Source organism: Nuphar pumila, chromosome 11 (assembly GCF_984573655.1).
Source record: "Nuphar pumila chromosome 11, dmNupPumi1.hap1.1, whole genome shotgun sequence".
In the NCBI taxonomy this organism is placed as follows: domain Eukaryota; kingdom Viridiplantae; phylum Streptophyta; class Magnoliopsida; order Nymphaeales; family Nymphaeaceae; genus Nuphar; species Nuphar pumila.
The window spans coordinates 14463867-14487852 of NC_143259.1; the positions used below are offsets into that span (position 1 = coordinate 14463867).

Consider the following 23986-nt stretch of genomic DNA (forward strand, 5'->3'; position numbering starts at 1 on the left):
GTTAAAGGATTTATGATTCTTAACCCGTCGAGCATCCGGTCATCATTGAAAGTGTGATCCAGCTTAATTGTGATTTATTTTAATGTTATTATTGCTTGAAAAATTATAGTATAATGTGAGAACCTGAACACATGTCAAAGATCTCACATGACTGACTTAACTGTCGGGTTTTGAAACTTACATAAACATTTGTTTTTTTTTAAAGGATAAATATTAATCTTTCAGAGTAAATATTTTATCAAAGTACGCAGTCAAAGCATAATGAACTATATTTTTGTAGTTCTTTTGTTTAATGCTTATATCGAATTTCGAGGAAAAATTCTTTTTATAGAGGATAGGATGTAAAACCTTAGATTTTTTTTATAATTAAAATGAATAAATGATGAACTTCATGTGCATCTATGACATGAGTACAATTTCTTAGTTTTCTTGAATTTCTTAAATTTCTTAAATTTTTTTATTTTCTTGATTTTGAATTATTATGAAATTAAGTCTCAAGTTATAAAGATCATTGTAAGAATAATTATAAAATTTAAAATATGTGGACTAAACAAGAAAATAAATTATCTATATATATTTAGATTGTGAATATTGGATTTGGATTTAAATCTTAACATTATTCAGGTTCGATATGAATTTGGACCTTAAATTAGGTATTGGATTTAACTAATGGTATTTGAATCCAACCCAATTAGGTTAGATATAATTTATAAAATTTAGATCTAATTAGGAATGAATTGGGTTGGATATAACTCAAGATATTTGGATTTAATCTCATTGGATTGGTCCCATAAGGTGGAATGCTCCGAAAAATGTCATTATTATTTTAACAAAAAATTTAGTTGATTTGTGGCTCGCCTATTAAATCAAAGTTGACCTCAACGTTTCTCATTTTGAGAACGTCAAAATTGACTATCTACATGCTCAATTTGATGTTGGTTTGAGTGTTTTATCATCTTGCAAAGTTCATGCCTAATTGTAGGCCGAAAATAAACATTTTTCAGCTTTAACTAAACTTTTTTACCAGTTTGTGTACGTATGATTAAATCTAAGACTACCACGATGATCTATATTTTGAGATCTATCAAATCGACTATTTAAACGTCAAATTATGTTGAGTCATTGGGTCTGTAGACCTCTCGAAAGATTATCATATCACTAGAGCCCAAGTCAGGGTAAAAAGACCCCACATTTCATATCTAGCTTAATCAATTTTGAAATTTAATAAGTTAAGACCCATAATTTATTGACTTATTTTATTAATAAAAATAATAATATAGATTAACATCTTATAATAGAGATGAGACTCTTGCTTAAGCTCATCTATAAATAAAGGTCATCTTGAAAATGGATAACAATGTTAGTTTTCTCTTCCTACTGAAGTGTATCTCTTCCTTCTTCTTCCTCACGTCTTCTTCTTCCTCTCAACCATTAAGATAGTTCAGACCTCTATTAGAGACCTGCACCTACCGTGGTCAAGGTCTAATCCAGCCCGAAAGGAGATACGAGTGGAGAAAAAAGCAACGGTGTCATTACAAAAAGGGCACTTTTGGTAGAGAATCTCTACTTTTATGATATTTGATTTCGGGATGCATTAACATACCTTTTTTTTTATCAAGGGCTTGGATCTACGTGTAATCTAGGCCTAAAACATCTATAGATATTAGCTCTACATGAAAAAGATTTTCAAAAATCTAAAATGGTATTTTGGAAGATCTGTTTTGAGAAAACGATTTAGAAAATACTAAATTCAAAACCCTAAAAAGCAAAAAAAATGTGTGAATAGATAGACCTGTATTTTATTAGATTGTTCAGCATATGTAATTAATGTAGAAGTATGTTTTTGAGTTTCTTTTCTATAGATCTTGATATTGTAAATATGTATTTTGTACATATCTTGGTTAAAAATACATGAAAATCATTTTAAAGAAGGCTTTCACCAAAAATATTTTTGGATTTTGATGTTTTATGATAAAGAAAGTTCATGTGATCATATATGGTAGATTAAGACATGTATAACATGATTAAACATGTTATTGCATAAATAATATATTATTTCATGTTGTTTGTATGTTTCATGTGATTCTTGCTTAAATGAAATTGTATTTGAGATATTCCGTGAAGCGTTTGTGATTCTTGGATTATGGATGCTAATGTTTTAGCAAGATTAATATAAATATGATCAAAGATGTGTTATATGATATTTTAAATGTTTTTAGAGTATCTAAAAATTGTGATTATATGAGTTTCAGCATGATTCTTATTCTTGCTTAATAGATCTTACATGAGTTTAAATCTTGGTAATTCTGTCCTCATTTTTTATTTCGATCAGTTTCAGAAATAAATCGATATCTCTATAAAAATGAGGTCAATAAATAAAACTAAAAATATTTGAATGGTCTACACATCCAACATTTAGAATCTTGTTTTGTTCAATTTGGTTTAGTTTTGATGCCTAAACGTTCATTACAACAGAGCACAAATTTTTTGCCCTGTCAGCAGGACTATTTCAACCAAATATTCTGAAAGCTCTAAATCCCTAATAAAACTTATCAAAATAAATTATAAAAAAATTGGGTGAAAGGTAATATGTATAACAAGATTTTGTAAAAAGAATTTTGTCAAAAAAGTTTTCTGTAAATCTTGAAAAAAAATTCAAACCAAAATAAATTTTTTTAATTTACAAGATTTGTCTGATATTTTTTTTAGCCGTGTTCAGTCCTAGAATTTTTCTAATTTTATTACATAAATTTTGCAATTATGTTTCTTGAACTGGATTTCTAAGATGATAGAGCAATCTTAGTAAAATTTTGAAAGTTAAATTTGGTTCTTGTGAATTTTTATGAGTTTCCAAAAATCAGGTTAACAGAGATCTGAGCTGCATCGTATGGCATATGTTGATACCAAGTTGTATTTTATTTTGTGCAGCATATTTATTGATATTTAAATAGGATATTGGACTGATATGCATGTTAACTGAATAAATTTTATTATTGATTATATTGGGCATGCCTAAATATCAATGATTATCCTATCTTGATTGTGTACATGCATATTGATTGCATCATTATATTGATTGTATGGTAGAGATTAATCGAATGCATGCATTGAGTGCCATGAATATTGTTGCATATGAACCCTGAATGTGGTTGCATATTTTCATTGGCACTATTAATAAGGGAGTTAATTAAAAAATCAAAAATAAAATTAATTTTCTTATGACTTATTTTAAGAGTAAGCTTGGTACTGACGATTCTGTAAAATATTGGTTTAGTACAGAAGGTTGATTTTATCCTCGATCCACAGGACCCGTAACTGGGAGAACTACCATGATTTATCTACGGTGTGGTAGGTAAGACTCATGGTAAAAATTTGATGTATCAGGTTACAAGAGTTGAGAACTTTATCTATAAAATTATATTTCTCTGAAATTTGCGCAGTTGGGGTATCACGCAGGTTAATAAGACATAATTGTTTGAAAATATAAAAATATGTTTCCTCTTCATCTTAGATAATTTGTGTTATACCCACAAATAGATATTGAAAAGTAAAACAAGATTGTAAATTGCATATAGATAGAATATGATATGCATCATTTAAGCAAGAAAATAATAAGTGAAGATAAGAAGTTATTCATGCAAGAAGGACTCACAACATTGAAATGGTAAGTTCATGTATATTGTATATGTTCATGCATTTTGTAAATGTTTATGCATATGAATAATTTATTGTATTGATATAACTCTTAAAATGAGTTGATGTGCATTAAATTGACATGCTATTTTAATTATTAGTATGATTTTTATGTTATAGTATGCTAAGACAGGTATTACATGATTGATATATCTGAGGCTGTATTTGAATGTATTCTGATATCATGTATTTATGCAAGTATGTTATTTTCTACCAAGCTTTCACGAGTCTGGCCCATTTTATAAGGTTTCAGGTAGATTATGATATGCAACTGTGGCGAGGATGCTGAATGCATAGGCGACGTCGAGAGGTAATCTTTTTCTTTTCTGTGGATAGTTTAAAAATAATAATAATTATTGTTATCAAAATACTCTGATATATATTTTAAATTATTAAAACTAAATTAAATCTTAATGTTTGCATTTTATTTCAGTTATGATGATTGATTGTATTGGAACCCACTTAAAATATTTAACCTAAAGAAAAATAATGTTGTCGTTGTTTTAAAAAGAAAGTTTTCTCTAAAATTTTAAGGTTAAAATTTTAGAGCGTTACAAGAGGGGTCAACAAAGTTTTCCTCAACGAGAATAGACGGAGGTAAGAGAGAGAGATATCTGAATAGACGGAGGGGTCACCAATGTCAAACTGTAGTTATGATAATAAAATTTTTGTCTATCGCTTAGTTTCATCTTTTACTCGATTCTGGCATTTTGTTGGGTTGAAACAAGGTTCGATTCTTCATGCCACCTAAACCTATCATCCCTCTTTGATTGCCGATCATAGCATTGTGACTAAGGGTGTCAACAGGCCGGGTTTGGTTCGGACTCAAGTGAAACCAAACTTGGATTAGATTTTTTAGTATGGTATCGGGTCCGAACCAGGGTCTAATCGGGTCTACTATAAGAGAAACCATACCCGAACCTGATAAGAACTACATGAACTAGAACTGGATCATACCTTATAAAATAATATTTTATATGATTTTTATATTGAAAATTTGTGGGTCTTAATCGAAACTCGGGTAGGGCCTTGGTCTGGTATAAAATTTCAAAAACTATACTCGGGTCTATGTATTAATCGGACCTTCACGTCTGAACCCGAGTCTTAATCAGATCTTCTTGTTTATCATCATACCTGAACCCTATATGATTTGGTCCAGGTGCCCATAAACCCGACCTGTTGACACCCCTAATTGTGACAGGAACACTACATATGAAAGCTTGGTAGGTGGGGTGTGGTTATTCAACCACCTTAAGTCTCTCTCTCATGCCAAGACCATTCAAAATGTGGATCTATGTGTGTTTCTGTTTTATAAGCTGCAAATATGCAAAAGCCCTTGAAATAATGAGGGGTTTCAAGTTTCCCGGTGATAAAACAGCAAAAACCTACAAGTTTTGTAAGCAGCATATGCCGGAAGCAGATCTGGTCATGTTGAACATGAGCGTTTTTGCTCATGCCGACATCGTGGCCATCCGATTTGCGCTTTAAAAAGTTAACAAAACCACGTGGCATTCATCCAAAATGCAAACTGACGGCCACGATGTTGGCATCAGCAAAAACCCTGATGCGGGTCTTTCTGTCACTGGTCCCAAGCAAATAACTAAAGAAATCTATCGTCACAAATCAAAGTACCCTCTTTATTCCCTTTTACAATTACAAAGTTACGAAGACAGCTTCCTACCAATTAGGTCCCATAATCGCCTATGTCATCCCTACCTTCCTACCCTTCCTTGAGTTTTCATTGATGCAAATTGTTTTGATCAAACTGAACACCATAAATGTGATCTACATCATTTATTTAGTGAAAATCATAAAAATCTAACTTATATTTAAAAAATCATATTTTTTATCAAAAAAATATGATTCAAGGGTCGAAAGTCAGATTTGATCAAAACAACTTGCATCACAAAATTTAAGTGGATGAAGATAAGGGATGAGTGGAACCTCTCGATGAAATCTGTTTTCTTTTTCATTTTGATTTTGAGAGGAGAGAGAAAGTCTACCCATCCAGTTATCCCATTGGACCACTTCCCAAATCTCTTTATGCAAAAACAAGAGCCATTAATGAATTTGCGGAAGCAGATCAGGTCATGCTCAACATGAGCGTTTTTGCTCATGCCAACATCGTGGCTGTCTGTTTGCATTTTGGATGAATGCCACGTAGCATGTAACTGTTCTGTTAACATTTTTTACTTTTCAAAATACAAAACGGACGGCCACGATGTTGGCAAGAGCAAAAAAAGCTCATGTTTAGCATGACCTGATCTGCTTCCTAAATTTGCGCCATTAAATTTCCTCCACCAAAGACCTTTGCTTGTTGCTCTCTCAGGAACAAAAGACTTTAGCTTATTGTAATTCAATCTCCACATACAAAACAACCGACTTCAATGGAGTGAAAGTTACATAAAACCTTTTTTTTTTATATTACACATGATAAAATACACAAAGAACAATCCCCTGTGAGGCACCCCACAATTGAATTCAATACTACACAAGATGATTATCACACTTTCCCTACACATAAGAACATAAGATCTCAATGATTTTCAACGAATGAGGAAACAAAAAAGGGGAAAAAATGAAATTATTCACACCCTCAACCGTTTTTTGATATTGTAAGAGACAGAAGAACGAGAACGGTGGTTACTGCTTGGAACTTGCATCGTTTTACAGGTAGGCTTGGTGATCGGATTTTGTCGACGGAATCCTGGGGCGCCGTTTATGGCCACTACTCATGAATTTCAAGTGTCCTGAATTCTCGAACCTCTCCTGCTCCTCCTGTATAAGTACACACTCAGGCATGGGGATTGGGTATCGGTATCGATCGTAGCAATGGGAGTATATCATGTATCTTTGCCTGAAGCTCTGCATTGCCGCTCTCTTCTCCGGCGATATGAACGTCAATTCCTCGGCGGAGATCCTTTCCTCATCCTCATTGCACTTATCCGACACCAGCTGGATCGGGTCTGCAGTACAGCCCTTGAGGACTAGATCGGTGAATTCGGAGACGAACGGCGCATACTTGTAATCAGCCTTGTACTTGCCGCCGGAAGTCGCCCAGGTAGAGCCATCCCAAATGGTGGCGTACAGCAACATCGGCTTCGAAGGATAGTCCCCTCCCATGGCCGGCGTCCTCACCACCTCTCTAATTGGTATGTCGTCGATGTAGAAGCTGCAAATTGGTTAACAGAATTTGTGTCATGCTACTATACATGATCATCTACAATATGGTATCATGTTGGTGATCGACTTTGACACCAGAACACCAACACAGAGCCCTTATGAGTTGTGGTCATCTACAGTATGTACTTGAATGAGATAAGAGTGGTTGGGCCACGGAAGCTAATACAATAATTTATGAAGCAAACCTTCCTTTCACCTTAGAGAGGAAGAACACACTAGAGGATTAAAAAAATGATACCCCTATTTGGCTCTTCTAGTCCATAACAACTCTAGGTGAGCTTGTAAATAAACAAATAAAATTTGGTGATAAATTCAACTTATAAAATCGAATGAAGGCCCTCACTTTTTTTTTTTATTATTGGAAGAGTAGGTATTGGACAGAAAAACATATACAGGACACTACTTGCAGCAGCCCATTAAAATGCATGGAATATTATGCGTGTACTTTCTGTGGGGGAGTGGGGCCTCTGTATGGGAAAGAACCGTGCATGCGCAAAAGAAAAGTCCTTTTTGTCTGCGTTTGAATTTGAAACAAAGAAACCATCACTGCAAAAGAGATCGTGTTCCCGGGCATGTCACTAGCATTTCAAAACTCTAGTCTTGATCACATATGTACCACAGAATTCCGTATTGGTCGAATTTTGGAGTTGGAAACATCCAAGTAGTGCCCACTTAAGTTCCAGCATCATGTCAAGGAAATCCGAGTTCATGAACTTGGTAATGTTTCGGGTGAAGAACGCAAACTTTAACGTGAACACAGCAAAAAACAAGGGGGAGAGGAACTTACATGATGGTCTTGCTGGTCCACAGGATGCTGTAACGGTGGAACTCTTTGGACGGGTCGAACCACATGTGGTACCTCTCCTCCCTCCCGTGGCTCGTGCTCCCGTTCCCGTAGACGTTGGTCTGGACCCTCCATTTCTTGCCCCGAATGTTCCCCAGGAACTCGAAATCCAACTCGTCGTGGGTCTTCTCGAAGATGTCACCGTTCGACGTCTGGCCCACATTAACCGAATAAAAGTGTCATTAGACCCTTTAATCCATCCATTTAACGCAGAGATGATAAGCATGCATGCATAAATTATGCCAACCCACCAAACTTCCAAATGATTTGGATTACCCTCAAAACAATTTAAAAGATGTCCAAGTATACCGTATACCAAACGTGCTCCTGAATGAACTCAGGGGCATTTTGGTCGTCAAGGAGCACCAAGTCTTCATAGGGAAATGGGGTTCTTCTTTCACAAAAATGCAGATTTGCAGCCGAGTGTGCTAATGAATTGGAGATTATGTCCCCTGAGATAGAGAAAGTTTTGATTAACGTGAAACTCGAGCGTAGCCAGCCAACCGTTTTTCCGGCGGTTCGAATCCGCGAAAAAGAATGAATGCCGGCCGTATTGGTGAAGAAACCGGGCCAAATCCCGGCCAGAAGTGTTCTTTAAACAAAGAAACAAAAATTACGGGCGGGAAATAGAACGAGATGGAGCTTAAATGACAAAAACACCCTTATTCATATAAGGAAGCAGTTGTGCATTGGGTATGAGAGCTGGAGGCAGTAAACAAGGAAATCTTTTGGAAAAAGAAAAGAAGGAAAACTGAGTTCATATTTCCCGAATTGACGCCTTCTAGAATATCGGCCGGGAAACTCACGGCCGTGGAAATTGTAAACCGGGAAAACGAAAACATAAAACGGAAGGACAATCTGATGAAAAATTATAATCATGAGAAATAGGACGCCAAAAATGCAAAAAAAAAAATTTATAAAAGGAAAAAAAGAAAAGGAAGCTTCCAGCGGAAGGAATTCATAAGCGTCAAAATACACGGAATTGAAATACAAAAGGACGACGCGGAAGCTAACTATATGATTTTGGAAATCCCAATTCCGTAGGACACGGGTAGAATAACCATAAAAGTTGATCAAATAGACCGTCTGAAAACCGACTCCCCCTACACAACTCGATAAATTCGACCGTCCAGAACTCCGTAAACCTAAAACCTTCCATCAATTCACATCGATGTACTCAGACAAGGACACGATCAAAAGAAGGAAAAAGTGAGAAATAAAAGAAGGCGTTTCCGGCGACTACGCTTACGTAGAAAGCAACGACGACACCGGCGGTGTATTCCGAGGGCAACTTGATGGAGGCGCTGAAGAAGCCGTGGTGGTAAAGATCCTTAGAGATGAAACCCGACCCTGCAGAGTATGAACCCAATCAGTCAGACGATCAAAATTTTCTCTTTTCCCTCGTTCATTTGCTGTTTCTATTAAGATGGCAAAATCCATTTACGCGAGAACAAAATCTTCTCTTTTCCCTCGTACACTTTTCTTTTTGTAAAAGTAAGCTGGTGAATCCATTTGCGATCAAAATTCTATCTTTTTCCCTCGTTCATTTTGTTTTCTTTCTAGAAAGACGGAAAAATCCATTTACGATCAAAATTCTCTCTCACCTCAAATTCATTTTTTCTTACCCGAAAGAGGGAGAATCCATTTGCGATCAAAATTCTCTCTTTTTCCTTGTTCATTTTTTTTCTTTCTAGGAAGTAGGAGAATCAAAATTTTCACTTTTACCTCAAATTCATTTTTTTCTTTCCCGAAAGAAGGAGAATCCATTTACGATCAAAATTCCTTCTTTTTTTCTCATTCCTTCGAATGAAGGAGGAGAATCCGCTCAACAGATTAACAATTGACAAAACATATATAACAGAATCAGATTAAGAGGAAACGACGACGATGATGACGATCCAAACAGTGATTTTCCTTCTTTTCTTCCGTTAATCGAGGTTAGGGGTTTAGCTACGGTACCGGAGTATCGGTCGAGGAGGAGGCGAAGGGACTTGTCGTCGGTGGAGCGCTGGATGTTGTGGTCGCCGAACAGAGGGGTGTAGCCCTCGCTGAAGGAGAGCGTGGAGACGTTGAATGCTGCAAGAGAGAAAGAAGAGAGGAAGAAGAAGAAGAAGGAGACGATGGCGATGGCTGACGTCGTCGTGGGAGGGAAGCAGAGAGAAAGTCGCCCCATTGGTGGCTCTCTTTCTCTTCTTTCTTACTGCGTCTCCTCGCCGTTCCGCGCTCTCCCCCCCTCCCTTCTCGCTACTTGTTTATATGGCCGAGGCTTGATGAGTCAGAGAGACGGATGACCTGGCAGCCACCATTTCTTACTCTCTTTTTTTGTTATTTCTTAAGATTCCCAGTCGACGTAAACCGTCATCCCCCGAACGTTTCCAATGGCTGACGTGTCCTTTCTGTGGCGTTAACGCTGTTCGGTCTTCTGCCTTAAAGACTAAAATGCCTTCATAGGTATTACGAAATGACTTCTGTCGGCTAAGCGTTGGAAAGGCGATGAATGTAGCTATTCAAGCGGGGCTCAGAAGCGAGGGTACTTTAGGTAATTAGTATTTGAGATGGTCTTATCTCCATCTCCTCAAGTAACGGAGGAACGGCCGTTTGATAGTAAACCGCGTTGTCGTTAACTGCCGCGCTGGCATCCCAACCCCAAAAGCTTCGTCCCGATGTTTGCGTACGTGGAAATTGACAGTTCGTCCTCCCATCCCTCAAAGGCTACCCTGATGGTCTGGACCCCACGTCAGCGGTCGTTGGATTCAACGTGCCCACAGGAAGCCTAAGGGGGGTTGGCTTAGTGGGATCGGGCAAGGGTTCGATTCCCATCGGCTTCGCCCCTCTGCACAAGCCAACACTTAGCATAGGTCCGGGGGCAGCCTTAGAGTTTTAAGCTGCCGGCACGACGACTGTAATATGGCAAGCTGAGCCAGTGGACCAGGTCTTTGAGTCGGGTGCGGTTTCTTCGGGTTATAAATCCAAAAAAATGGGCCCACAGGAAGCACGGACGCTGCTGGGTTGGGTATCCGATCCTAAGTAACCCAAATCTCATGATCTGGGCATGAAATCACCAAACCGGATATTGTTTGGGATCCACTCCAAGTAGACCTCAATAAATACTTGAGCAGGGTTTGAACAGTGAATCTTTTTGTTGGGTATCATACCTGATCTAAACCTGCACGAATACTTCATATATTTCAAACATCTTTTGGATTATAGGGAGTCCAGTTTGGGAGTCCATCTTCTAGACCCGATATAGCTCAAACAGGAGAGCTCATTAACAGTACCTTTTATTAATTTTTTTGGATAAGGTGGGAAACCACCTCATTAACAGGAGAGCTCATTGGTGTGAAAACCCCAGATCCCCCTTGCCTACCATGGAGTACACCTAGCTTTGAAACCGTGGCAAGGGTCCGTGGGTTTTGAACTTCTGACGTCCTTTCAGCTTGGTGGTGTTCCCAAGTTACCCCTACCAAGATGTACAGAGCCTTCGTGGGCGAAGTTAGCACCATATGAATTTGCATAATTTTATTTGGAATGAAATTTTTGGATCCCATTCCCGAAAACCCAAACCGGGTCCAACCGATTAATTACCTCACAAGATTTGGAGGGGTCTTCCTAATCAATTGTGATTGGATATGGATGTGGACGGGTTGGGCTCCAGTTTGAATTGGGCAGGATGGAAACCCATCTAAGTTAATTGGGTCTGAATTATATCAAATCCTGATCTAAATAGCATATATAAACTAAAAACGATATAAATTTACATGTAATTTTTTATAGGTTCTTAACTTAGTCCAACTAACATCCTGCTTCTCTTGACCCGAAGGGTAAGCTCACATGGCCTGCAACTGCTTGCATAAGATCCATGCCCAATTAGCATCTGGTCAGTGTGATAAAAATACACAGTCCGTTGGTAAATAAGGATGCAAACCGGTCAGATGTGGATTGTGTCAGGCTCGATTCATCATTCGATCCGAGTTTTGGAAAAGTGGGTCCAATTTTTAGATTTGGATGTAATTCTTTTGTATCCGATTAAGATATGAGGCCCATCCGTATTCGAACAGCTGAAAACGGGTGAAATCTATTGATTTTCAAGTGAAAAAGGAAAAAATTAAAACCCGTATATTTTGATCCAACGCATTCTATCTATGCTTATCCTATTTCAACCGAGATTCAGATACATATTATCCAGATCCGGCAGTAAGGTTCGGATCCGGTTTTTAACCAGTCGAGATCCTCCACCCGTTTGTTTCTGCTCATGCCTTGGATATCTTAGCCCTCCTCCAACAGGAAGGCGCGCGTTAACAGCGTCATTAACTCCGTCTATTTTTACGGCGTCAAACTATAACGTTGGCTTTCGGCACATGATGGAGACGCTCGTTTACGCGAGGATCAAGAGGCAGGAAAAAATCAACATAATAATAACAATAACAATAAATTAATATTAATATTTTTTCGAAGAAGAATTTTGTTTACCAAAGTGCCCCTATTTTTTTCTGACCAAAATGCACTCGGTTCATTAGCAGAGATTGACCGGGACCTGGTTCCTGTGGGAAAATGGGTTTCGGACCAGCTTTTTAATATTAATATTAATAAAAGGAAAACCCAAACTTTCATTATTATTATTTTTCAAGTTTTTAATTGTTGATGAGCATCTCTTTTTATTTATTTAATTTAGAGGAAATATATTAATAGTGAAAATTAGGGTAGGACGGTGGTTAGGGAGCCCACCAACCGCCCGCGAATATTGATACCAAAACCCCCCTCCACGTCAATCTAGTGGAACATCCATGCAATTTTTTTTTACCAAAGTTTCCCTTATTTTTTTCTGACCAAAATGCACTCGGTCCATTAGCGGAGATTGACTCGGACCAGCTTTTTCATGGCTGTGTGTATAGGGGTGTCAACCGGTCAGATCTGGTTAAGACTCGGGTGGTCTCGAACCCGGATCTGATGTTTGAGGTGATGGTACCGGGTCCAAACCTAGGTCCAATAAAAAATCAATACCGAGTTTCTATAAGGATTACATGAACAAGACCCAATCCATACCCAGTAACATAAAAAAAAATTATACTTTTTTGCATTGAAAAATCACACCCAGCTCTGTATGCTAATCGAACCCTTTTTAGTCTGACCCAAATTATAATCAGACCTTTATCACCAAACCCTGACCCTAGGTTTGGTAGGGGTCAGTTCCGGGTCAACCCCAACCCGTTGACTCTCCTAGCAGTATCTGGTGATTGATTTAACGGGTTGGACTGAGTCAGCCTGAGCTAGGTTAGTGATATTTAGAACCGGGACAGATGGAACTTATACCATACCTGATCCGATTTAGGGTATGCATCCTAATTGGATGTACATTAGCATATGATCAGATCAGATCTTGTTGGACTTTAAACCAGACTTGGATTAACGACAAGTTAATCCATGTCCGGTCATCATTTGGATATGGTATCCGACTAAAAGGTCTTGGATTCAATTAGGTATGGACTTGGTTACTATGTCTTGTCTCTTTATCCAGCAGATGAGGGCCTGGGTTGTGTTGCTGTGAGCCCCTAGATTCAAGTCCAAACCAGCTGACTCGGGCGGATTCTGACTGTACCATATCTTTGGGTTGGTGGGTCTAAGGAGATCGGATCCTGGACTTTGACTCTCCCAAACTTAAAAGAAGTCAAGGGTGGATATGTTAGTCTTTTAAGGAAAAGTGAGAGGGTACTTTTGTTATTGGAGCTTTAAAGGAATCCGTTTGATTTGGTATATCGGTTGCGTGTGTGATCTTGAAACTTTTGATTCCGTCGAAAAAGAATTTAGGCGGGTCCCATCTCTCACCGAGTCAATCGCTCAACTGCTTCCACGTGGCCACCGTGACACTGTGCTGGCAGCCCCGTCATGCACATCGTACCCTGCTGACGTGGCCTCTTAAGAAGAATGAGCATGGCCCCCACATGCTCTGTCCCGGTGGCGTGGAGGTGGGGTGGTGGGGAGCTTGACTAAGGGTGTCAATGGGTCAGGTTTGATTCGGACCCAAGTAGAACCAGACTTGAATCAGATTTTTGGGTATAGTATCGAGTTTAGACCCGAGTCTAATCGAGTCTACTATAAGAAAAACCATATTCGGACCTGATAATAACTACATGAACCAAACTCAAACCATACCCCAGTAAAATAATATTTTTTATCATTTTTACATTGAAAATTTATAGGTCTTAATCAAAATTCAGGTCATGCATGATATAAAATTTTACAAACTATACCGGGTCTATGTATTGATCAGACTTTCAGATCCAAACCCAGATCTTAATCGGGTCTTCTTATTTATCACCATACCGGGACCCTATACGGTTTGGTCTGGGTCGGGTCAAGGTAAACCCAACCCATTGACACTCCTAAGCCTGGGGTAGGCTGCAGTTGCTACCTAACCAATCATTTGATGCCACATCAGCATAGTGTGTGAGTTTCTTCAGGTGTAATGCCCAAATCAATTGATCGACGTGGTCCAATCAACCCTCTCCAAATAAATTAGGTTGGATAAAAGCTTCCTCTTATCATGGGTGGTTGGAGGTTCGGGGTTCGAAACGCGTCCAGCACCACACCTAACTCATGAAATTGTTTGGCATTTGTTGATAGGCGAGCTAGGTAATTAACAATTATGAGATTCGAACCCAAGACCCCTCAGTTATGATTGTGCAGTATAACCACCCAGCTACATCATTAGTTCACATTTAACCTCCAAAGGCGGATCAGGTGCAATCACATTTGTATATTTTGAGTGTGCCGCTGCACCTGACTGCCCTCCATCTTTGGGGTTGTGGGGCCCGACAAAAGGTGAATGGCAGATCAAGTGCAAAGGCACACAAAAAGCGTGCCATAACATGAAACCATGTACTTTTTTTATATTTACACAGAGAAACTGCCTCGAGGAAAGAGATACTTTAACCGTGTTGGCTCTGGTTCTCGTATTTAGAGTCACTTTCTTGACAGCATAAAATTCTGTGGGCTTACACCTTACCCCCAGGGAAGAAGTGACGCCCATGAGATTTGAATCTCCATCCCAAACCCCTTTTGGGATGAAACCATGTACTTGTTTCAGAAGCACACATTGAGAAAAAAAGATTTTATTTTCTTGAAAGTAATGAATAATTTGCAAAAAGACACTTAACTTATCAGTTATTTACAAACAAATTCTAACATTTTTATTATTACATTTAACCACCTGATTTAAAACTTATATTTCAAAGACATGCATGGTCTTGAATTCAATTAGTTGTCCTTGATTTAATAAATAAATAAACCAAAATGCCCTCATTTTTTAAAACCACCTGCCAGAAAGAAAGATGTGGTGATAGGGTGATCCAGCAACCCATGCTCTTCAATGGTGGTGGCCATGAGGCAACCCCAACTCTCTCTCTCTCTCTCTCTCTCTCTCTCTCTCTCTCTCTCTCTTAAGAACCAGGATATTTTAATCATTTCCTTTACTCAGGATCTACTTGTACTCTGAACTCTGAACTGTGCACAGTCACCATCTAGATGGTGGCTGTCTTACTCTTATGTTCCTCTCTCATCCAATATTGGGTTGGATGTATTTTGGTAATGTTGAATGATAAATGTTCTCTCTCTCTCTCTCTCTCTCTCTTAAGAACCAGATATTTTATTCATTTCCTTTACTCAGTCAAGGTTAATTGACTGAATTCAGAAGCAAATGTGTCTTTGAAATATAAGTTTTAATAGCAGGCGATTAAATATGATAATTGAAATGTTAGGCTCTGCTTGTAAATAGCTCACAAGTTAGGCACTTTTTTGTAAAATCTTTGAAAGTAAAACACGTAGGCCTTCTTTGGGTGACGACGGCAAAACCTAGGTTTTAAAAACTTAGGTTTTCTTTCTAAAACTAGGCTTTTTACAAGCTAGGTTTGCCGAAAAAAAAACTGCTTTTAAACTTGTTTGGATGACCAAAATTCAAAAACTTAAAAAACCACGTTTTGGGCTGCCAAAAAGCTCAACAAAGTTTTTTAAAAAAATGTAAAACAACAAATGCCAATTTTTCAATGTGTCATTTCTATATTGGAACCCGTCCTAAACTTGGATGAGGTCACCAAATCGAATGAGGCATTTGCGCTAAAAGAAAGAGTTGAAAACACATGCATTGGGAGAGTTATTTCACCCTTCTCCATTGCTCAATTGTTGTACTACTTACCCTTGCCTTTGTCATGGTCTCATCATATAAGAAGTCATGGACGACTGGATTAATTCACTATTAATCTTTGAGATAATGCTTCATTAAACTCAATAACCTTCTTGGTAACCACTAAATAGGTTATACACGCAACCATTAAAATAAATTTAATATGAGAGTTGAAACCTTCATTCTTGATAATGGGCCCACCATTTTAGTGGCTCTTGGGTTTTCATTTGTGAGACCCTAGCACTAAATCTGGTTACTTGGATCAACAATTCCAGTGGTTCCCCGCTTATAAGTTGCTTGAATGACTGAAAAAAAATAGGTTCTTCAAAACACAAAAACAAAATCTCATTATATTTTTTGAACCTACAATTTGGAAATGGGTTCACCATGAACTGTATGAGCCTGGCCATTTCCGGCGAATGGCTGAACAGGCTATGGTTGAGATAGAGAGAGAGAGAGTGTGTAATGCTCCAAAAAATTAACTTTAAAATTTTGAAATATTTTTTTTTTTTTAAACAACAGCAGAAAGGCTTTATTAAATCCTTAGTCAAATTATATCAATCGGCACAGAACATGTCATAACATTTACATGAAATCACGATTCAATTATATGCAATTCACTTAGCATCATATGTGCCCATTTGGCACCACAAAGACTTGTCATGCTCAGTTTCAATTTGTATTATAGTGTCTTCATAGTATTTCTCAATTATGAAATTATAACAAAAATATGTATTTACCAACAAGCCACATACAAAACCATAGGCAATATGACTACATCATTGTTATCTTGTTCAATCTTCAATACGTACATTCTCAATACGTACAACCATGTCCCAATGTGTATCCACGGTGATAGCAACAACCATTTGAATTCCCATATTAATTTAGGTAGTCGAATAAAATGAGGATATGTATAAAATTGAGGTCTTTCAAATTCAAGCATTTATGATCTAACGATTGCACAAAAACCTCCATCGCTCAATGAGAGTAATTATATGTATTTTTATACTCTTGAGACCATAGTCGGGATGCAGCGAGTCATCAACATGTAGCAGTACCGCTATAGCTAATACTAGGCATAGGAAGGTTTCTTAAAAACCCAAATATGAACATATATATATATATAGTTGAACCAAACTCTGGTCAGATTTAAGCATTACCAAGTCCGACTTAAGCAGGTATAAGGTAATTTGGTTTGGTTTCATAATTATGTTCGAATGAAACTAAATTAAACCAATCTAGGAATTTTCTAGCTTAAAACCTGAAATTTACACTTAATTTGGTCAAGCAGTGTTTCATCAGATTTGGGTTCGGGTTTGAATAAACAACCCGAATTCGATTATCAATTGGTTATAATGTTTCCTACTAAACCAAAGTAATATGTATTTAATATATATACATATATATAGATATTTTGAAAGTCAAGTTGGTACTGCAGCAAACCCCATAGAGACAACATGTGGTGTTGTTCCGATTTGCATCGCCCAAGCCAACATAACACCCTACACTGGCTGTGAACCAAAAGCATAGGAGCACACAACCCAAGTAGGGCCGATAGAGCCTCAGATCATGCTATTCGGGCCGATCAGGCATGGCTGGTCTATCCAACACATGTTACTATGTTGTGTGGCATGTAGCCTACTACCCAAGGAACAAGGAGTTGGGGTCAACAGACCCAATCGGCTACTATGGCTATGGTGCTGTCCAAACAATAGGTTGAGGTTGATATAGACCCCAGTCCAGCGTGCCCTTGTATGCTGACAACACGACCACAACCCTAATAGGGTGTTGTGTGCCCTGCTATGTCCACTGAGTTCGGTATACAAGGTCAACCAAACCATGTCTCCAATTGAGCCCAAGCTGCCACGATAACAAATGACATCGACTGAGATCTAGTCCTCCAAAACCTGTCCCTAATTTCCCATGCTCATGTATGAACCAAAGAAAAAGTCTCTTATATACATATATATATATATATATATATATATATATATATATATATATATATATATATAATGATCCACAATCGGATTTGAGTAAAGTGCGAGTGTGCACACATTATTGTGTAAAAACTATATATTGTAAACATGGTGTATAACATTTCATTCAAATCTGTGATAGCTATGTATATACTAACACATCTAATAATAATTAGATATCAAACATATCATGATACATATTTTGGACCCATTTAAAAAATGGAAACCGTGATAGGATTCAATAACGACTATTGGCCTTCCATTTGAACAGGTTCATAATATGCAAAAATAACTCCCATAATGTATGCACTAAATAGCTATATTATCCTATCATACACTAACGTATATAGATATCCCTTTTTCAAGAGAGCCAAACCAAGAATTTAATGTATATAACGAGTGTACCTACTATTATTAATATTTTTATTATTTTATTTTGTTTTTGTTGATAGGCTGCATGGCAAAACCGATGGGGTAACATTATCATGCATATTCTTTGACATATCCAATAGTAAATCAAACTATTACCTAGTCATGTATGTATTTTTTTTTTGAACCGTTGAATCAATACATGCCATGTATATTTTTTTTCTGGTTGTACAGATCCAAGAATAAATCAACATATGGTTCAATCCTGCATATTATTATTAGTAGTAGTATTATTATTTTCTTTTTGAACAAAACTTAAAAATGAAAGATCAGGCCTATATTTTGAACAATTCTCATGCTAGATCAAAGTACAAATGTTGAAGGAAACCCAACACTACTACATAGCAGCAACACTAGCACGTTGTGAGCATGATTCTCAACATGATATGTGTTATCAAAGGAAAAGGAAGTCATATTTGACAGAAAATAAAATGGGTAGATAGCAATAATATTTGACATCCATTAATAGGGCTGATCAAAACGAGATTTTCAGAAATTTTCATCATAAACAGAAAATCGTCAAACACACTCAGTTTTGTTTATGTCAAACCACCCTATTGTTGAAATGAATATTTTCAGAAATTCACAAGATGAATAATCGATATTTCATAGAACCTACATTCACTTGCATCTACTTAGGTTCACGTGAATACATGGTTTTAGACTTACATCTACAAATAAATATGCAGCTTCATCTAATTTCATGGTTACTTGTTGAAATAAATATATCACGGTAGGTGTATTCACATGGCGAAATGCATATACATGCCCCACGGCACTGCACACACGCATAGAGAAGTTATGTCCTTACCTCGTTGAAGATCGAATCTAGAGTTTTGCGAGAGGGCGTTCTCTTGCTCCACACGTCTCCTTTCGTCATTTGGTTCATCATCAATAAGAAGCAGAGATAGAAAGATGGTGATGGCAATGACTAGAATGGGGAAGACGTGAAAGAGGGAGGAAGGAAGAAGATCACACGGTTGAGAGGGGAAAAGTGAGAGAGAAAGGGAAAGAGTCTCCATGAAACTCATTTTTTTTTGTAAACCTCTCTCTGTTTTCGATTTTTTTTTTCTTGTAACCCCCACCTCCACTTTTCCCGATTTTGAAAACATGGGAAAGTGGATCTTTTCAAACGAGAAAATACTTAGGTTTCCTCTTTTCGAAACCGCCCAGCCATCCCCTTTGATGGGCCAGCGTTTTCTCATTTAAACCCTTCTTAAATGAGGAGGTTTCCAAATCATTTTGAATTTCAAAAGGCACAAATTTTATTTCAAAGTCGTTTTTAGCAAAAAGGCTCCCTAGCGCACAAGGGATTCAAACTAGGGACCTCTTCCGTAAGGGGTAACGAGCTCCACCAGTGTGCCATACACAATTTCGTTGCATATCTTTGCAACGAAATTTTATTTAACCACTTATAGACATTTGGCGAATTTTTCCAAAAACGACGTCTTAGTTATTTATTTCTTTTTGTCTTAGTAACCGACCTCCTTAATTGAGGTCTTGAAACTCCCCACCCAAATTTTGAAATTTGGGTGGCGCATTATTTTCTTTGTTTTGAGACCTCCCCCATTAAGTTCTTTTTAATGAAGGAGTTATTACACAATTTGAATTTTTTACAAAAATTGTCTTTAATAAAAGATAACGGCGCACAAGGGGATTTGAACATGGGTTCTCTTCCCTAAGGAGTAACGAGCCCCACCAGTGCGCCATACACAATTTTGTTGCATATTGCAACAAAATTTTATTTAACCACTTATAGACGTCTGGTGTATTTTTCCAAAAATGACGTCTTAGGTATTTGTTTTTTTTTTTTGTCTTAGTAACCGACCTCCTTAATTGAGGTCTTAAAACTCCCCACCCAAATTTCGAAATTTAGGTGGCACATTATTTTCTTTGATTTGAGACCCCCCCCCCCCCCATTAAGGTCTTCTTAATGGAGGAGTTATTACACAATTTGAATTTTTTACAAAAATTGTCTTTAATAAAAGATAATGGCGCACAGGGGGATTTAAACATAGGTTCTCTTCCCTAAGGGGTAACGAGCCCCACCAGTGCGCTATTGATTGTTTCATTGTAAATTCCTGCAGCCAAATTGTATTTAACCTCGTTATGGTGGAATGACTTTTATTAATAAAATGTTTTCTTTAGCAAAAACGTTCTGGCACTCAAGGGATTCGAACCTGAGTTCTTCTCCCTGTGAGTCAACTAACCAGACCATTGCACCAACTCCTCTTTAGTTGCCCCTTCTTGCAACTAAAATTCTTTTATCCTATTATGACAATCCGTCTAAATCCCTGAAATATACGTTTTCACATTTTTTCCCGCAAACGGGGGTTTCGAACCTGAGATGTCTCTTCTTGTCTTGCCTTTTGACTTATTATCCTTTGGGCATGGGTTGTGTCTCCGTAGATGGAATTTCTTGTATGGTTACAAGGATTTTTTTTCAATATATATATATATATATATATATATATATATATATATATATATATATATATATATACCTTATTGATGAGCGAGGTTCGAACTCGCATAAGTAAGATATACGAAGTGGCATGAGTACTATTTATGAGGAATCAATTCCCAAGATTCATAAGTCAAATTCATAATATCTAAGACTAGTCAATCCCCGAATTTGGGACCCAACGAGGAAAAAACCTTGTTATTTCATGTGAATTACTAGAAAGCGTATATCGATAGGATATGGGTCATAACGAGGGCGATTTTCGCAAGAGATGAAGATTTAAAGATATGCTTTGAGAATTTAGCTGAAATTGAAAACTAAAAATTGGATTTTAATCGGGTTTAAAATGCATCCAAGATTTGAATTCATACATCGTATCTGAATCCAAATCCTGGATCCATTTGATCCAGTTTGGATACAAGATCCATTTGGATCGACTCTATATCACTTTATCGTATTTATTTCCAAGAATGGTAATATTTATTTATTTTGATAATTATCAAAATTTTACGGGTTTTACAGAGAGACGATCCAGTCATTTTTCGAGACCACCAACAATGCCTAAAATATCTTTTTTACTTGAAAGTCTGGTTAAATGGTTGTCATCCAAACTGACCTCTAAGAAAATAAATCATATTATTTATAATTCTATGTACCAACTCCAGCCAATTGTTGCCAAACAGTGTAACAAACAGAGCATAAATGTTTGGACTAACCACATACTCCCAACTTATGATGAGCTTCTTGAACTAATTGTTTGTTATATGATCACATATTCCCAACTTATGATCCCCATATACATGTATTTGTGAATGTAAGAAGATATTTGCAGACCGCTTTGAAGAATATATATTTAAATGAAGTTCTCAGGTTATATTCGTAAAGTTCATCTATAATTGCAAAGGTCCGGTATTTGCAAACTTTGTAAAAATCGAGGACATTTACAACAAGTATTTGCAAATGTCATCAGATATTTGCGGACCTTTTCGATAAGTATTTAGTTAAAGGAGGTTCGAAGGTTATATATTGTATTTATAAAGGAGAGTGCAAAAATTAGAGGCATTCGCAACAGGTATTTATGAATGTGGGACGCATTTTTAAAGCTCCTCGAGAAGTATTTACTTAAGTGAGGTTAGTAGGTTATATTCGCAAAGTTTGTGAAGTATCTGCGAATGCCCGTACTACATTTCCAGATGTTGAGAGAATTTCTTTTTATTGAAGGATTGTAAACTTGTGTAGTTATATATAGCAGTAGTAGGTTCGAATGTTTGAATGGCAAAAATATCCTAAAAGAGTCAGGAATCGAAGAGTTTAGATATGTAAAGAATTTTGCCAAATTGTTAGGTATTTTAAAAAATGTGTCATTTTGCAAGGACGATCTTTTTTTTAAAAAGAATGACCTCTGTGAACTGGGACAAAGCTCAAGTCATTTAGATGTGTCTGAAAATGACAGACCAAAACTCGAATCGATATTGCTGTTGGTCTTAGTTGTCAAGTTTTCCTTGGCCCCAAGACATGCATGGAGATTTTAAGACCACAGATAAAACCTATAGTAAAGGCAGATTGACTTATAAAAGAAGAAATATATATGAAGAAAGTTCGAAGAAAATGGTCCATTGGGTAAGCATGAACATTCAAACAAGTTGAAAAAGTACTTACAAGGAAATAAGTGAAAAAAGGCGATGCTTTACAAAGAAAAGAAAGCAAGAGTACAAAAACAAGAAGAGGGCTACTGCTTCTGGTTCCACACTTGGGGAGGTCTAAAGGCATACATATGTATAGCCCCTTTGGTCTTTTCTTTTATAATTTTCAATTAATAACGATTGTGAAATGCATCTAGTGGGAAATTGGCACATACACATCCTAGTTAGGTTCATATAAAGACTCTGCAGGTTATCAGCTGGCCTGACCAAAACTATGATTGTGTCATGACAAAGTCTCATTTTGTCCTATCAAAATAATGATGATAATAATAATAACAAGCCTATAAAAAAAGTCCAATTTTGGCTTGGGTTTGAAAAAATATAGATCAGCTGATTTGGCCATCTTCTAAATCTCTTTATATGTAAACTACCCATTGTGGTAGACCGAAGGAGTTTGGTGTAGTGGTATGGGGCCTAGGTCGTTGGAGGGGCAGTGTAGGTTCAAATCTCATGGGTGTCACTTCCGCGTAAGCGGATGCTTGGCGACTCCCAGTGGTCGAGGGGTAAGTCCTCGGAGTTTTATGCTGACAGACAGCAACCATAAGTACGGCAGGCTGAGCCAGCGCGTTTAGGTCGTTGGGGGCGGGGAAGGTTTCTCCTAGTGAAGAAAAAAACTACCAAATGTGGTATCATCATGAATCCAATGCATTTACGTGAATAGTAAATGCCTTACTGTGATACTAGCTTATCTACTGTCTCCTAAACAGATATCGAGCAATTTGCTCATAGCTTGAAAATGCAAGAAAAGATACATTAGTAGGGATGTCAATTGGTTGGATTTATATACTTGATGCAAGAGTGGAGTAAAAGAACCTGATTCATAAGGGTCCATTTGGATTCATTTTTATGTGTTGGGTTTTATTTTGTTTTAGGACATAACCAAACAAAATCCAAATACAAACTAAATAAAATTTAAAACGTAAAAATGGATCCTTGTGGACCCAATTCTTCTGCTCTGCTCCTGCATCAATATTTGATATCAACCCTACCCAAACATGAATACCCAGGCATGGGCATGAAAAATTCCATCCTGAATTTCATGTGGTTATGATTTTTGTTAGATATCCTTAATATATTATATGTATTTTTAGTGAAAACGGAATTCTTTAAATGATATAGATTCGGGTTTGAAATTCATTTTATTGATTCAATAAAACCCAAATCCAACAATTAGTTATTTTGGGTTGGGAGTGGATACACAAGATACCCCATCCGTTAACATCGCTAATGTCAGCAAAAATAAGCTCTAAGACCTGTTTGGAAACCCTAGCTATCGACTCACTTAAACAATGAGGACCTTAGCAAGGTTGTTAAATGCGATGAGGCGAAGCGAGGCATTGAGCCTGCGCTTCGCCTCTGAGGCGTACGCCTCAGGTACTGAGGCGTACGCCTCTCACAACTGGTATGGAAGTGAATCGGTGGGAGGGGAGGCAGTAAGAGAAGGACCACGCACCCAGCTGGTACGGAAGCGAGGGATATGCCGGTCGTCCTGTGGTCGGAGAAGACTGAGCA

The 23986-nt window shown here is 37.4% G+C and overlaps 1 protein-coding gene across 1 annotated transcript; it reads right to left on the reverse strand.

Moving 5' to 3' along the window:
- Positions 1-6092: 6092 nt before the first annotated feature.
- Positions 6093-9945, reverse strand: LOC149822069 (putative xyloglucan endotransglucosylase/hydrolase protein 30). The gene is made up of 4 exons (XM_089980877.1): positions 9680-9945; positions 8970-9070; positions 7664-7872; positions 6093-6865 (listed from the first exon to the last, which is right to left on the reverse strand). The coding sequence occupies exons 1-4, from the start codon at positions 9891-9893 to the stop codon at positions 6361-6363; spliced, it is 1029 nt and encodes a 342-aa protein (XP_089837003.1). The 5' UTR covers positions 9894-9945; the 3' UTR covers positions 6093-6360.
- Positions 9946-23986: the final 14041 nt, after the last annotated feature.